The following is an 18,132-nucleotide window of genomic DNA, read 5'->3' on the forward strand; positions in this document are numbered from 1 at the left end:
AAACACATTAAACAACTAAAACACTTTTTTTTGTTTTCCTGTATCTGCCCCTCTCACTAAGAGCCAGAGCCAGATAAAGATGACAGAGAGAAGAGGTAGAGAGGAAAGAAGTGAGCGAAACATAAAAGAAAGAGGGTCGAGAGAAAGAGACTGAGGGAAGAGACGGGAAAAGGGGAGAAAGAGGGACATAGAAAGAAAAGAGAGAGTAGAAATGGGGTAGAAAGAGAGAAAAAAACAGATTAAAAGAGATAGACCGACGAGAGAGATGAAGAGAGGGGAAGAGAGACAGGCAGAGAGAGTGAGAAAGAAAGAAAGAAAGAGACAAGAATGGAGAAAGTAAGAAGAAAGCACAATATCACAGAGAGACAGAGGAAGATAGTGGGGGGGGAAGAGAGAGGGGAAGAGATAGGACAGAGAAATACGTAAAGGGTGAGAGAGACAGAGAGGGACGGAAAGAGAGAGAGAGAGAGAGAACGGCACAAAATGGCTCCGGGAACAATGTACAGGGCTGATTGCTCTATTGTGAGTCCGCCGTGCCCTTTGACACCTCGTCCTGAACCCAGAGTGTCTAATTCTGACAAGACGCCCAGCTGGAGGCCATTGTCCCGGACAGGTGGCGTACAGCGGGCGACTTCTCAGAACGCAAGACAAAGAAACCACGCGCGCAACAAAGAAAAATGGCTTCTGTAAATCGTCCATCAATCTTGTCAGCGCACGGTGTTTGCGCCTGGTTTCGGAGTCGTTTTGAGATTGGCACAGACTGTCCCTGCGGTCACAAAAGGGACCCATGCCAGGATAAATAAGACGAGGAAGAAGGACATGTGCTCCGGTTTGTTAATGGGACATTTGTTGAGAAGGTGACGAGGGGGCTGACTTTGCCTGGTTCGCCAAAAAGAGAGCTCTACGAATAGGACAGAGGTGAATGTACCAATAACGTTCCTCAAGCTGTAGCACGATAAAAAAAACAAAAACACACGTACCTGGACAACAAGTTGAATGCAATACCCAAATAACAAAGATTTCAAAAAGCCATCATCTGTACCGGGTTTGTTACGATGTCATCACTATGAAATAATGAAAGTATCATTCCTAACCAAACTAAAATATCCCCTCTATGTATTTATGCAAAAACTGAGAAATAAAGCCATCCCTAGCTCGTTTGGCATCTGCAATATTATACTACTACTTCAAATTATACTTACACATTTATATTCAAATGCCAAATGGGTTGTGGAACCTTCCCACTTGGTTAACCACACGCAAAATAAAAAGAAGAACTAAATACAAGTCGGGAGATGAATCAAAAAAATGATTGCCGTTTTAGAAAAAAGCAAAATTACAACAATAAGTCTCATACGGTAATTACTATTGTTAAAAATAAAGAGATAAAAAAATACCGTAAAAGGGTTGAACTAACTAAAGATAAAGCTTGCGGTGTAATCTTTCGAACAAGGATGTAACGTGATTATTTATGCACTTTTGAGGTTCATTTTACAGTCCATTCCCGTGATACTCAACATTTGAACCTCATACAAGACATTTATGGGCACGTATTGTCTCTTTTCTGCGTTCCATTCGATGCTCTTTCTTTTTGAGTGTTGAATGCTCTTCTTGTTTCCCCAAATCATTCACACGTGCCGTAAAGCGACAAGCAAAAACAACAGCAGCTCCACTGCGACCTGGAGCACCACCTCATTGGGATTGGGACAACGCTAAGGTCACAGACACAGAGAGCAACAAGTACCATCCTTGGATCGGGGAGACATGGAAACACGCCCACCAGACTGTATACTGGGACGAGGGAGCATACCACTTTACCCACACCTGAGATACAGTTCTGAGGAAGTACGACTGCAGATGGCGCTGTCGTCCTGCGGTTCCAAGTAAGAAGACAGCGCCAAAATCTGTTCAAATCGACTGACCAGACACTTCACAGTAACAATAGTGACAATCCTGAGGAAGGCTACACTACCAGACAGGGCTGACTATAAGGAATGTTAAATATAAAGACTTAATGAACCTAATCAGATGTATGGACATTTCCGACAGATTGCCAAAATATTGTCTGAATATTGTGATTGGGAAAATCCCCCCAAAATATTGACATATTCATTGATTCATTGTCATTTAGCACTTTTTTTTCTTGGCTTTCGCGTCATTGTCAAGGCAAGTTATACGCCAACAAGTTCTTCGAGGTGCAGATCCCGGGGCAAAACACGCAAAAACACAAATTCTCTCAAAAGTACACGGCTCCAACACGACTCAAGTGTACTCACAGCCTTTGTAGATGTCGGTGGGGATCTGCACGGCGCTGGAGGAGTAGTTGACCTTGTTTTTAAAATTGGGATCGTCCACGAACTCCAGCTCTATAGACGTGGAGCTCTCCAGCGGATTCTCCTCCTCTCCATCCTCCGTCTACAAAAAACACACACACACGCCAATCACACAAGTTAGACCGATATAGACCGCTGGACCCAAATAGCGTCATGGGCTCCGCCGTCCTGTGCCAACGCGGCGGCTTGGGTACATCCAGTTTCCAAAGCAACTTTTTCCAACATATGCTACAAGCTCATTTTTAGATGCTGCTAATTTCACTTGAGAACATAGCAGTTAGTGACCCACCCTGAATGAGATTTATATCATTTATACTGATTACAGATAAAGAATAACTAACAACCCATTAGTTTTGCAAACTCGTTTTCGAAGACAGAATTGATGCAAATTTTGAGATTTTTCAAGTACATACATCGATACATACGATTTGATGAAGATGCAAATTTTATGTTTCTTTATTTTTTAATCAGTGAAGTCTTGAGTATCAAAGAAGCCAAAAGTGACATTTATAAGCTACGTATCAGGATGAGTTATCAATGGAGTAAAATCACTTCCTCCTTTTCTCATTTAAATGCAGTGCTCGTTGATTTTATGATGACGCCTAACTGATCTTGGATTTGATGTATAAATTGTTATTTTTTAAAAAAATTGATAATCAAAGGAAGCAATTACAGGATTTTTAAAAGGTTGTTGCAATGCGTGCTGAATAATCGTCAGTCTTGGAGAGACAAGAAAAATAAACCCTCAACCAAAGCGAAGCATTGGTCATATATAATGAGCATTTTCCCGTGAACTTGAAAATCCTTACGCTTACAGTTAGGGATCTTTATATTTGCTTTGATATAGGACCAGTCATTTTATTGTCAAACGTCTTTCGGTTACAATTTAAAACGCTGATAGCCTTTTACCTTCACATCATATCATTTTTTCCCCGGATCAATTGTCGTTTGTTGTTTATCTGTCACGGACCATGTACAAATGAATTAATCCTACAAAAGAAAATATTATCTGTACCAAATCAATTTAAACGTGTTTCATTTGAACTGTAAATACCGGTACTTTTTGTTAAGTCAAAATTTGACTTAACAAAAAGTATGAAGAAACTGAAACCTGCTCCACACTTACAGCTGCACATTATATTTAAACTCATTCGCATTTCTGTCCTTGCATGTAGAGGCAAGAGATATATCCAAAACTGAATAACACTGCAACTGTTGTTATATATATTATGACCTCAAAAAGAGATAAAAACGTCTTGTGCAATCTTTCAAAACTAATAATAAAGTGATATTATTGCCCTTTTCGTGGTCAATTGTATCGTCCTCTTGCGTTTTACATGAACCTGAACCAAGACCTTTACAGGCACATTTCAGCACATTCCTGATGCTTTGTGACAATTATCGTATTCATTTTCGCCACTATCTCCCAGCCTGAATGTTAAGTGTGTAAAGTGTGCAGTAGGTTCTCACACAGAGGCTCAGATGCAGCTCCACGCCGCAGCAGCCCTTGGCACAGCACCACGTCGTTCCCCTTTGATTCCACATCTTTTATTCTCAAATTCAGTGCTCTGATAATGCACCGAAGTATTTTGTGTGATTGCAATTTGCTCCATTCATTCAATAAAGCAGCATGGGTTAATTGAATGTGACATGATAAAAAAAAATGTTGTTTTGCTTTTTTTTGACCAAAAATTCAAAGCCCTGTGTCCGCAGCAGAAATTGATTGATGGCCCAACTTTAATCGTCCATTAAAATGCAATTACAAGCGGTTCTTGGGACATTGGGATGTGTGAGATACTTGGAACATACTCAAAGTCAAGGCAAGCTACTGTACATCTATGATTTATCCGTCTTTGATTAGGATTAGGACTCTAAAGTCAAATAAAATGTATTTGATTTGTTGTAAAAAAAATAACAGTGTTACGCATTTGATTGGGGGGGAATCATAAGGAAATCATATTATTAAAGTTGAATATATAAAGCTGAATATATCAAATTTGATGTATGAAGCGACAATTTATAACCCCAAAAATATTGTAGCATTTCATTTATTCTGATTTGTTTTGGAAAGAAGCTGCTTTTTTAAAAATATATCATATTTTAAGCAAATCAAGGCGCTGTTGTTTGCCAGAATGAGCTATTATTCGGATACTCTTCTGCTAACTCTGGATAAACTGACAAGGTTGCAAATGTAAACCCAATGTCAAAGTCAGCATTTGAATGAACCGTAGGAAGTCAATTTTGTTCAGAATTTCTTTTTCAAGACGTTAGCTCTGTTATTGACTCGCCATTAGCCAAATATCTGACTGGGTTAGTGCTTTGACACAGAGGTAAGTGCGAGGTTGAGCTGTTTGTTTATCACTAATTCTGTCAATGTCAGAGCGGGTTTTTTTCCCCTGAGAAGAGCCTGATCATAATTAACGAAGGCAGGGTCTAATTAGAAGCTGAATAAATCTCACAGGGAAGACTGATTGGTGCATTTTGCGGTGCCATACACCACCTGTTCAGCCCGATCCATTACCCAATTTGTTCATTTTATCTGCACTTGCAAAGGTTTAATTACAGGTTGAAGAGGCCAGGGATGACATTTGAGAGCCGCCCTGCCTCCTACAGCCAGCCCGGGTTAGGGTTAGGGGTTAACCTGTTACACACGTTATGAACAAGTAAAGGTTTAAATATGTTGACTAGTACACAAAGGTGTATTGATCATTTACTCTTTTCTGATATTTCATTTATTAAAAAAGGTATTTGCAAATGTGTTTTAGTCCAGATAACACAATTACATAGTGCACCTTTAACTACTTTACTTTACTTACTTTTACTTACTTTACTGCAAGTCCAGATACAAATACTAATCCTTATCTACCCTTATCTAAGAATCATATTTGAAGTAAAGGAATTTTGAACCATTGAGTTGGACGATGGAAAATTCAGTCAATAACACATCTACAATAAAATATGTTGTTTGATAGTTTGAGTTTAAATTTAGACAATATTTAATTTTAAAACCTTTTGGGATGAGCTTAATCAGATGTTATGTAGAATATGTAACTCTAGTTTATGTGTGTTCAGGGAATTTGCAATATAATCTTGGTATTGATACAAATATGGAAAACTGGCTTGTTCCCCCTTTGTGCCTGTAAATATGTATAGTATCTTGTTACATTCCTCCACATTACAAAAGCATGTAGAAGCCGGCAGCAGAATGAACAAAAAAGCATTGCAATGTGATTTAAAGCCGCTCCTTTTTGCTTTTCATCCCTCACTTCAAACTAAACCAACTCAGTAACTTGACTGACAGGATTTCTCGAGCAGTCCTATAAAAGAGCCGGATCACGCAGACCAATTAATATTTGCATTTCCTTCCACAAAGCCCTCAGTTCAAACATATATTATACTTTTTTGTGGGACAAATGGTGTCGCTAGTTTGACCTTTTGTGTTTTGGGAATAAAAATCCTCAAACCAGTGACCAAAGAGATTGATAATGTCCAATTTGCAGACAATCTCCAGGCCAGAATAAGAAGAGAGAGTTAGAATATACTTTCATGAAGCCAAACTGTGGCCAGTAAATAGCTTTATAGCATTTCAATATGAAACATACACTGACTTTGCACTTTTTGAGAAACTAGTAAGTGAGGAAGTGAAAAGGCAATTTTAATAAGCATTTCTCCACATGTATCAATAACCTTTTAGATATTTAGGGGGATCATCCCACTATAAGTTACAAATCTTGATATTTATTTTAATTTAGGGAAGTTGAATACAGAGACTTGTAACTGCATCACAGAAAATCTAAAAACGATGCTTAAAAACTAGGAATATAGGCATCTTTTTTCCACTTGTCAGAATAAGTATTATAATAATAGTTGTAAGGTTTTACACAAGGGACATCTGGCAGAAAACCTAAACCAAATAAATATTAGAATAACTAACTAATCTATGTCCATGTTACTTTTTTAAATAATTAAATTTGTAAATGTAAATTTGAATACAGTTTTCGTCACTAATTGGTCGTTCAATTATCAACTATAGTTATTATTTCAGGCAGTAGTGTGACCTCCGTGGCTGTCTTTTGGTTGGGTAGGGGTCGCTGAGGGGGGGTTGGGGGTACGACTCTGTCCCGGCCTCACTGTCCCATGTTAATGATGACCGATGTTCCCCAATTAGACGTGGTGACGGGGCCTAAAGCGCGGTGCCATTAATCACAGCAGTGGCGTTCACAAAGACAAAATCACAGCATGATTTATGGCTCCTCTGGCTTCCCGTACACACTCTCTTCCCATCTCTATCTCATTCGGCACCATTGTTTTTGCCGCTCTCTGTGCCGTGGTGATCTGGCTTGGTCCGTTCGGCTCCTCCAGACTTAATCCGTCAGCAGGTGAAGGGCCGCAGAAGGAGTATGGGAGCTGTCCTCACACAAGCTTTTTATTATAGGAGTAACTACAGCTACAGCAGTGACTGGACAGAGCTTTCACAATTACATTTACATTACATTTAGACTGTATTTTTTTTGTGTGTGGAACTAAATATTTCCTTCATGTTAATATGGCGAGTGTTGTTTTTCTTGTATATATTGTTGCACTTACCCTAAGTCACTGTACCAGGTTAAAGTAACTTTGTTCATCTTTGTGAACAGTGAAAACCCATCCAGACACAGAGAGAACATACACAGTCTGCACCGAAAGGTATTTTATTAAATTTGAGTTAAATCGGTCGTAACATAATAATTTCCACATAGTTAGACGAATAAAGGATTTATTTTCTTTAAATATAACATTAAATTGCATGTTATTTGATGTACCAATGTTTAACCTTTGTAGTGCCAAGAAAGGCACAAATTATTATACATCTGTATTATTCTGACCAAAAGGTTACTTAAAAAATTGCTGGCAGATTTCAATAATTATTTTAATAACATACTTTGTTCCAAAGGTTAAAGTCATGAACTGAGGCTGCGTTCAGCTTCAAGAACTCAAGAACAGGAAGAGCGCTTTTTTTGTGTCTGGACTTGATTATTATGATTGTATTTATTTTTTTAGCTGTAATGTTAGAGGGTCAGGAGGTGACACATAAACAAACAAGAACTACAACACATTTCTATCATCAAAGATCAGGTAACATTTTCTGCAATCAAGAAGTATTCACAGTTAAAATCATTTTGAAATCCACAACAGTTAGAACATGCACCTTGAACAAAAACCTCTCCACACCTTTCCCAAACGCATTGCCAGCGGTTTTGTCTGTTTTTTGTTGGGTTGGGCCACAGCACTTGTCACCATGCCGACTGTAGCTGTGAGGACCGTGGGGAGAGGGCCAAGAGGGCGAGGCGTGCTGGTGGTGAGGGGACATCCGCAAACAGGATCAGGATTTGAACCAGGACGGGGGGGAGGAGGAGGAGGACAGTCCAAATTACTGTCACATGCACCTGCCCTGTCAGATGAACTCACCATTCCTCTGGATATCCATTCGCTAACGCACACAGACAGCGGCAGGAGGAGAGGAGCCCTGATAGAGTGGAAGACCGTGGACAGGGCGCAAAAAGAGGGTGAGGTAGCAGGGCAGGGAGGTGCCGGGGTGGTTGTAGGTTGCAGGTTTTTTGGGGGGGATTTCAAGGCAGTCGCATCAGGACATAGGGTCATATGGGACTCAGGCAAGTCTGTATTCACTGTACTCACATAGTCAGAATCCGCTTTGGAATCGTAGTATGAAATGGCATTCTCCTGTGAGGAAAAGAAAAGTGAAAAAAAAAGACAGAGAAGTGATGAGAGCAGAAACAGCTTTTACCTATCAACCCCGACTCCTAGAGAGCTGGAGGGAGCCACAGTTATATTCTATCACAGAATATAATCAACATCACATACACAGGAAGTAGTGTGATGGTGAATGGGACTCACAAGGGGGCGAGTAGGTAACCAGTCTGACCGATGCGATGTGATGTGGAACATGTTTTTACAAGACTGTAGTAACATATTCAGGATGGCTGTCTGAGAAAATGGCTCTTGGTGTTTTTTAGGCACTGAGGCACGATGTTATGGAGAAATGTGGCTTGCGAGAGTGAAAAAGAGGAAACTGAAAAAGTATTACTCGCTCACAGAAGGCTTATCAGTCTCGGCTGGCTGCATGTGTGTTGGGTCTAGGTAGATGACAGGACATAGTGGAAAAGGAAAGAATTCAAATTAATGTCATTGTTGTGCTCTTGTTGTCTTTTGTGTGTTTTTACATGGAGCGGCGATTCTCAAAAATGCCATTTAAAGGTACGCTGTGTAACTTTTCTCCATGGAGATATTATTGGTTTGCCTCGTATGTTTCACAGTATTTTATTAAACGTATCATCTACTTCAATTGCATGTGTATTTCTTGTCTTTGAAGAGATAGATTGGATTGGTTTAATGAAATACTAGGAAACATTGCAATAACATAACCAGAAAAGTTACATAGTGCACCTTTAAAACGAGACACGAGTTAGAATTAACAAGGACTTAACTCAAATTAAATACTTGGTTTTGTGCAACACTTAAATCCTATCAGAACTTGCACTAAAAGGCCATGTTAAGTCTAAATAAGGAACTAGAGATGTCAAGATAATCAAGTTAATTATAAGAACCAAATAATAATAATAATAACAGTGAGAATTTTAGAAAATTAAGTATATCGTCCAAAAAATAGACCTAAATGTAAAGCACTGTTTTATCTGGCTCGCTTTGTCACATTAACTTTATTTTGTCATTAAGAAAGTCTTAGACAACGTGAATGAAAGAAAATGTTCCTGTTTTTTTAATTGTAACACTAACATTTGATATCGTGACATACTGTAACTAGGACTAAATCAGGATTAAAGTGAGTCTAAGCACGGACAGAGCTACATGTAGATCCAACTCAACCGTAGACTTCACCAGGCCTAACCAACCACTAAGCTAAGACAGAACCAGGTTATTATGAAAGGGGACATTTAAGGCAAAATCATCTTAAATGAGCCCTTAATCCCAAAATGTTCCTTATCATCAGTTTACTCAAATTTGTATTTTGAGGGTCTCCTTGGGTTTACATTTGGAAAAAACAGCCAAGTCCAAATGAACGATAAATAATCAACCTAAGCAGCTCAAAAATAAAAAAAAAATACATCAGAGCTAATTCTAGTATCCACACCACAGTTTGAGAAGCCCTGGACTCCCACAAACGAAGCAAAAATCCATCCCCAGCACATTGTTCTCTTTGGGTTCATTGCCCTTTACAGCCTCCTGTTTGCTGTCCTCTGTGAACTCTGCTTATCTGTGCTGGAGGAGGCAGGCGCGGGGCGGGAAGGGTCGACCCGCACGGAGAGCAGCGTGTGGGGGGTTGGTTCATTATGTGGCGGCTCCTCTCAAGGGCAGCACACATGTACTGACCGAGCGGTTCACACACACCAGAGAACAACAGGAGCTAAGGCCCGACGAGGCTGCAGGCGCTGCATTTTCTTATTTTTACATTTCTATTTTGGCCTGTAGCCTTTATTAGACAGGAAAGACCGTGTGAAATGGGGGATGAGAGAGAAGAGAGGACATTCAGTAACTTCGTAACATAGTGTGATGTCAGTGGAGAAACAGCAGAATATTACTAAATATGAAAAATCAAGATGGTTTTGACAAATGGAAGCACTCAGATACATGTGTGTATCTGAGTGTTATCTAAGTGATATCAGAGTCTAGTTTTACATGATTTTCTTATTTGATAGGAGACTATGATAGGCAGTAACAAAAATGTTTTTTACGATGTTTCAAATGTAAGTTCAGTTCTATTTTTAATCACGCCAACATGTGGATTTCTACGGTCGATCACATCCAAACGTTATCCTGGTTGTTTTTAGATCTCATTGTCACTGAAATTGTGTTGCTGTGATTTGCATATCAAATTTACCTCAGATGACCTTCAATACGACCCTCATCATTTGTTCTGTCTGTGATGAAAATGCACTAAATGTTTCTTCTTTTTGGATATGGCACAAACAAATCTGCATTTCAAATCGAGTTGTTTTATCGGGGGGGATGAACTAAGAAGCTTAACAGGTGTACCTAATAAAATGGCAAATATATGATCTCACCAAATTGCCATGGATGAGTGGATCGCAGGGGTTTACTCTGGGTCGCTGTGGCGAGGGAGGACGGAGGGTCTGATCCAAAGTAATAGATGGGATGGGGTGATGATGTTGGTGGGTGCAGCGGAGCTAAAAATAGCACATGACTCCGCAGAGACGAAATGGGGAGCGAGAGAGAGAGTGAGAAAGAAAAGAGAGCGCGACAGTTGCGTAGTGCACCAGGAGGATCGATCGGGTCGGCCCCAGACTTTCCATGACTTTTTTGACATTCTGAGCTACTTCTGGCAAATAAAGATGTCCAGTACGAGTATTAGTTCTGTCACAATACGAACATTTCAAATTTGATTTCAAAATGGAAGAGGATCGATACGCGCTGCCCAGTGGTCGAGAGGGCTAAGCAGCAGCACTTATGCCCGGCTCAGTGCTGTCAAATTGATTGCTGGCTCTGACAATGTGCTAAATGTCCTCACTGCTCTTCTCCCCCATTTCAGCTTTATCCTAGCCAATAAAGCCTAGGGGTCGAGGGTCAAGAAAGCCTTACAACAAGGAAGGGGGTCGATGCGATACCAATTTTGATCCCACAATGATATAAAAAAAAAGAAAAACAATAATACCTTCTTAAATATTACCATTAAGTCTCATACTAGCTTTCATACGAGGTCATTTATGTATATATTATATTCATAGTAAATTGTGTCCAATATTAGAGTTATTATAGCCATTATAATCATGATTTATTTGGCTCATAACTGAACTCAAGATTATTCCAAACGATGACTAAAAATGTAAAAAGTATTGACCTTATATATTTTATTGGTAATGTAACTTTTGAAGTCGGGTTATCATTTATTGTATGTTCTGTCTCATGGTCGATTTGTATTATTGGTTTGGGAAATTAAACAGAATATTGTAGAAAGTCATCCAAAAGATCCCACAAACTCCTCTCCTCTTAAGAACATCGATTATAGCAATTTTTGTAATGAGTAATGATAGAAATCTGATTATAACTTTGATTAATTGCACTACACTATTCAATTTATGTAATTTTTTCAATATCGATATGTCTAAATGAGTATCTAATTTCGACCACCTTAACAGCCACTGAATGAAGCTAAACTGCAGCAAAGTTGTGTAACGACCAAACACCTTTACATGACCCTGCTTTTATCGTTTAAACCTTTTAAAACTGACCTTTCCTAAACACTCACCTTGGGACTTTGAAGCCATTAGTCAACGCAAACGGAAAATAACAATTGTCCAGTATCATTCGCTTCATCAGCAGCTATTACTTTTGCACCATTACAGCAACTAATCTGTGTTTCTCCTCAAACTAACTGACACTGTCCGCCTCCAGAGCACAAGGCCCCGCCCGGTGTAAGCAATAACTAAATTAACGAGATAAAGCAGATCATATCGATACAATCAAAAACTAAAAGCACTGAACATATTATTGAGTATTATATTATTGAATCGTGAATGCTGCAAAAAAATGTTGTAAAGGTGATATTCTGCAATTTTGTGACTTTAACCTTAACATTTCACATTTGTCTGACATTAAAACCTCAACTAATATGTTTGAATACGTGTTGTAACACATTTCTGTTAGATTGACATCATATCTAATAATGTACTCAGACATCAGCGGTGACTTAAGCATAAAAAAAAATATTGAAAAGGAGCAGAAAGAAGAGCAATATTATGCAATCATCCCCCTTTTTCAACTTGTACATAACGCTAATATTTTAAAACATATTACACTAAACATTTGTGTTAAATAACATACAAAAATACATCATAATAGTATCATCGTTATCAGAAAAAATATCGAGGTATACATTTTTGTCATAAATAGCACATTTTTATAACTACAATTGGTTGGTAAAATGTGAATTATAATGTGGACTATTACAGAACTGCAAGCTGTGGGTTTCATGACAAAAAATTCAAACTGTTGCCAAAGCTGAATCCATATGTCAAATTCCTCCACATAAACCCGCAAACACTGTAAACACAAACAGGCAGCAGGTCTGAGCGGAGGGTCCCGAGCCGCGCTGACCCTGCCATGACCCTGAGGTAACGGTGCCATGTGCTGCGGCCGCTCACAGGTCTCTACGGGGCCAGATCAGATGAACGGCCATCTGATACGGAACGAGCCCACAATTACCCAGTAGTTGCCCTTGGTAACCCGCGAACCAGCGACCACCGCAACCAGCAACACCACCGCTTTAGAGCGCTGTTAACAGTCGCACGGCCCCACTGACGCAGAGAGCTATCAGTAAATTAAATCTATCATGCTGAGTGGACCTGCTCACCACGACAAGGGACAAACGCCGAGGTGATCAGGTGATCGCGTCCGAAAAAACATAAATCTTTTAGCCCCGCCCTTCCCCAAACTGTTATCTGGAGACACCGCCTCCTCCTGCTGCTTCTTACTGGCCTCTCTTATCGTCATCTCTCTTCCAATCTCTCTATTCTCAGTACCAGTCCACCTTCTCGCCAATTTCAGATTTCACCAAAGGCTTCTGGGTTAGATGTTGCTATAGAAACCGCCTCGCTGCTCCAGATTACAATGTGACTTTGTCTGCGTTGTCGCCAAGGCAAAAAAAAAAAAAAAGGAAAGGAAAAAAAAGCCAACCAAAACGTGTCTGGCTGTCTTAAGCCGCTGGATCAACAGAAGCTTTAGGATTTTGGGACCTGTTGATCATTGGAAATACATTTAGATTTCTCATGCATATTTACAACAATAAGGAGCCAGTTTACTCTAAAACTAAATCGGTTTATCTTCACAACAGCAGGTCTTCCTCTGTACCAGGCGTGGCCAACTTAAGATCACGGAGTAACATTTTATTGGCCCAAATGATCATACTTCTTGCTGCAAGTTTAGAAATCTCCACTATCATAACATCAGTATTTTTGTGTGAGAGGAACCTTATATTTTGGTTCCAAGTAGATATTTCCCTAAACTAAACTCATTCACACACCTGTTTAACTTCAAACTGAATTAGAGAGCCGTGTATTACTGTTTTGTGCAGTTCCCTTTTCACACAAAAGTGTTCAAATAAAGCTTTATGTGTGTTCTTTAGGCAGCAGGCCCAATATATCGGCCCACTGACATATCGGTTGGTAAGTTTAATGTTCTGTTCTTTTAAATACCATTACTTGCTTCATACACGTCTCAATATGTGGCCCTCCTCATTGAAAAAACCACCCCTGCTCTATACGTTACAATACTTGTCCTGGATCGGTACAGTTTAGTTTAGTCCTGACTTGATTTGGTCCTGTTCTACTCTAGGTTTAGTCTAACTCTAGTCCAAAAACAGGCCTGGCTCTTACACCTGTGGATCATAGACACTTAAAGCATTTGGAACTTGTTGATCATTGGAAATAAATGTATACTTCTCATGCATATTTGTTTTGGAGAAGATGGGAAAAAGCTCAACTCTGTAGGAAACACCTGATTCAACTTCAAATAACGGCAGTAGAAAACATGACTAGAGGAAGTTAAATAAACACTACCAATATTCACCAACGACATCAACTGATAAGCTGGAAGGAATAGTGTATCATTTCAAAGTCTTCTTGATTTGGTTTGGTCCTGTTCTAGTCCTGGTTTAGTCCTAGCCTAGTTCGGATTTAGTCTGAATTTAGTCCTGATTGTCATTTGTCTGTGCGAGATGTAGAAGAAGTAGAAACAAATATTACATTGCACCTGTTGTTTAGGAGATATGCAAAGTTAGAATTAGAAATAATTAGAATAACTAAAACTATAAAAAAAATGACCTCATAAAGAGAGAAATGTCTAGAGGAATCTCCCAAACAGGAGCATAAAGTGACATTTCTGCATTTTGGGGTTACAGGGACATTTAGCACATCCCTGACGCATCGTTAAAATATATTCAGAATATCATTATCGCAATAAAGCAAAGAAATACCGAGGCATTAATCGTTGTCAATAGTTCCCAGCTTGTGCAAGGGTGATTGTGAACAGGTACAAAAGTTGAAACAAAAAAAGTCTATTACTCACGGCTGAATTGAGAAATAGCACAGCTTTTCAGTCAACCTTCAACACAAAATCATTAACATCAATTCTACATTTCATCTAAACAAATAAGCCATTATCGGACGCGGCAGTGTTATGACCACGCACAATCACCGGGCCTAAACCTTTTGAATTCTCATTTCGGCTCTCTCCTCTCTGCGGGCGGAATGCGACAGGTTGACATTTGAGTGCAAGACGAGTGCTTCATCACGGGGCGGGGACACATTACGCTCGTATCCATATCTTCTATGGACACCTGCTAATGATTTTATAATTACACAACACACTGGCTGCCTCTGCCGCGCCCTGGGGTCCGCAATAACATCCACACGCCATCTTTCAAACTCCCTCCCCCCATCTCCTCCGCGGCCCAATACTCCGGCAATCGCTTCCCTTTCCCTAATAGAAGCTGACATTACATCAAAAACAATAAAGGATTTCATTAAATGCTCTTCATTAACCCGTGGACATGAGCCCGAAAGGTTTATCCACACAAACTCAACACCCGGCAGGCGCAGAGCAGAAACGGAGAAGAAATCGCTGTGGATTTGTTTTGGTGATATACCATTTTCTTATCTGCCCCGGTCCAATCTCGGCTCTTGTCTCAAACGATCTGTGCAGCGGTTTAGTATCACGCAGAAGGTCATCGTTTAGACGGGAGGATCCAAGGAGCTTAGTGGAGATTTCACTGCTGCTTTGGAAGATCAGGCTGGATTCATCCTTTGCGTACAAGGAGAATGGACCATGCTGCAAATATTTTGGGTTCTGTCATATGAAATGCTCGGTCTTCATCATTTATAATTGTTTATGGTCAAATAGTTGATCTCTCACTCTCCAATATGCTACATCTACCACAGCTTTTATAAGTACTAGACCATCTTGGCATTAAACGTATCTATAGCCAAGAAAAAGCTCATAGATTACATGTTTTCCAAGGTTGTTTTTTTCCACAATAACAACTCCTAACACTTGATTAATGTTGAATAAACGCAAGATACATTTTGTTTAATGCCGTACAGTGGAACATTCCAGGAAAAGCAAAAACAACTCCATGGATACAAGACCTCTCGCCTAGAAAAGTTACATGGAGCAGCATTAACCTGAAAGACCTTGCCACAGCTGAAATGACACGGACATATTTTTAACTGCATACAATTGGTAACATTTGCCAGAAACCAGTCGGGTTTAGTAGTGAACGTAGATTAAGGTGTGATCTAAACGCCATCAGATAGTGTTTTATTCCTGGCTTGACTCGGGGCCGACTGTGAGAGTAAAGATGGATCTGTGACACTGGGGGGATTAATCAGACTTGAAGATAACACTCCTGATAGCCCTTTACACTTTGATCCAGTTTGGAGGCTCTGTCTTACACCAGACACAGTGGTTCAGATGGGAAAAGACCCTCCAGTCTAATTAAAGGTACAGTGTGCTTGTGCTGCCCTTTCCAAACACTACAACTGGACCAATTGGCCAGGGTAAATTAGATTAGATTTAAATGAATCACTCTCTGTATTGGGAATGCTTGGAATATTAATATTTCCTTCTGCTCATTCATTTACAGAATTACATTTTACAGATATATTGTTTCTGATAAATATAAATATAAAGTTAGCATTTTCTTTTTTTTAATTTCCTTTTTCTTTCCGCCCATATTTTTAGAATAGAGACACAGAACAAAAACAACACAGAACATGACCCGAGAGATCAAATCAGGACATCAAAATGAAAACTAAGGCACACAAACTCCAAAACAAACGTCCCAATCTGTCCAAAGTTGATAAAAGTAGTCAAATTTAACGTTAAATCCAAATGTAATTTACTCTCCCCTTTTTTATTTCTTATCTACCACAATCTTTACATTACAACTTAAAAACACGTTATTTTAGAATCCCCCAAAATCAAAGTTCAACTGCAAACAAGTCATGTCTAAATACAAACCCCTTAAACCCACACCAACCAAAGTTAAACACATTTTCTGCCTCCTCGTCTATTTCTAGCGTCTTATCTCGAAAATACGTTGTTCATGCAGTTTCCCGTTCATTACTGCGTCGTCTTATTTATAATGCCGACTCAATAAAGAATCACCTGCTAATTGCAAATGAAACGGTTGGCCTGGAAGAGCGGCGCTAGTGAAACTCGAAGGCGTGGTGCGTAACAAGGCCCTGGTCTGTCTGTCTCTCTCTGGCACGCGCCGCTTCTCCTGTGGGCTTTTTAACTGCTGAGGGAGCGAGGTCCAGCGCAGAGCCGAGCAGATGCGAGTTTGTGTGCCAATAAACAAATGTGGCCCCAGATTAGAGGCTGAATACACAGAGCGCATTCAGCAAAGTGAATGGGGTTCTCTGTGTGCACGTCTCATCAGTGTGCGACGAGCTACACTTAAACAAGCACCGAGACTGCAGCGTTCACTTCAAAACCACAGATATCGTAAATAATGCTCGGAACAAGTGATCTTCAGATGTGCGGCGCGTCTCAACGGGTCAGTGCATCAGGATCTTCTTTAGGAGCCAGTTCACGGTTATATTTTTATCAAAATATACTTAAAGGCGGTATGGACGATTTTTCGGCGATTTGAGAACGCAGGCGGAAGTGCGCATGCGTTTGTTTATTAGCGCAACGGAGCGCATCGCATCGCTCGTCTCTGTAGATTTCTGTCCACTTCTGCGTCAGCTCGAACTGTCTTTCTCCGTCTTCATTTTGCCCCGTACACTGAGGGAACTATATTATGATAGATCCATGCGCTTAGGCACGCGGAAACGTGGGGACGAGCCTGACGCGGCTGCAGGTGAGCAGTAGGTGCGTTTTATGATTGATACGTGGCAGGACAAATGATTTATCCACGCCACGAGGAAATATGATAAAAAATTTGCTGAAAAAAATCGTCCATACCACCTTTAATATCTTTAGATTGCCTTTAAGAGAAGACTTAAGGGATCTGTTTCTTTAAGTGCATTGTAAATGTTCATATCGATGGTGGTGGTTGGGTCCTGACTAGAACCAGGAAGTTTGATCACATAAGTCCTGTTCTCAGGCTTCAGGCTCACAGAATAGACTTCAAAGTAGAAATGTAAGTAGATTTTCAATACAGCCATCCCGAAACTGAGTATGAGCAATTGCCTTAAGTATCATAAATCATTCTGATTCTAAATATCAAGAAAACATTTAATTTAAAGGATGTAATTTTAGAATTACCAAATAAAAACTAATATTATATACATTCAAAAAATTCCAAAATTCAAAAAAATAAAATGACAAACTCAAATCTATATTCCAAACTGAAATGTGACACGTTACGGACCAAGTTGAAATTCGGCGAACTGAAATAATACATTGAGGTCGTGCCGGTTGCAGTTGATGCCGTTTTAAATCTTCGCTCGTAAACATGTTGCTGATTCTCTCCTCCATCTTTGCTGCTCTGTCTGTTTCTTTCATTGGCTGACACCTCCCTTCAGCGCAGGCAGTTAAACCAGCCTGAATATTCCCGTCCCGTGATAAGGGCACATGGCTTTGTCCCGCTGCACTCTGGGTAATGCTGCTCCCCATTGTTGGCTGACAGGGCTCCATTGAGGGGCAGGTTCCAGGTCCGATAGCATCGCCGCGTTGCATGGACACAGTGGCAGATAACGAGCCTATCCACCATGACACACGCATGCCAACACCTCACAAACAAGGCCCCAATCTGATAGTCCCA

The 18,132-nt window shown here is 40.0% G+C and overlaps 1 protein-coding gene across 1 annotated transcript in view; it reads right to left on the reverse strand.

Moving 5' to 3' along the window:
* cacna2d2a (calcium channel, voltage-dependent, alpha 2/delta subunit 2a) overlaps positions 1 to 18,132 on the reverse strand; it is a 202,192-nt gene that overhangs the window by 83,595 nt on the left and 100,465 nt on the right. Inside the window, exons 5-6 of the mRNA XM_072452528.1 lie at positions 8,010 to 8,054; positions 2,277 to 2,415 (exon numbers count right to left, since the gene is read on the reverse strand). Coding sequence (XP_072308629.1) covers positions 2,277 to 2,415; positions 8,010 to 8,054 — 184 coding nt within the window. The remainder of the gene's footprint in view (positions 1 to 2,276; positions 2,416 to 8,009; positions 8,055 to 18,132) is intronic.

This window comes from Eucyclogobius newberryi, unplaced genomic scaffold (genome assembly GCF_026437365.1).
Source record: "Eucyclogobius newberryi isolate DKJ021-1_F unplaced genomic scaffold, fEucNew1.0.hap1 SCAF_19, whole genome shotgun sequence".
Lineage (NCBI taxonomy): Eukaryota > Metazoa > Chordata > Actinopteri > Gobiiformes > Gobiidae > Eucyclogobius > Eucyclogobius newberryi.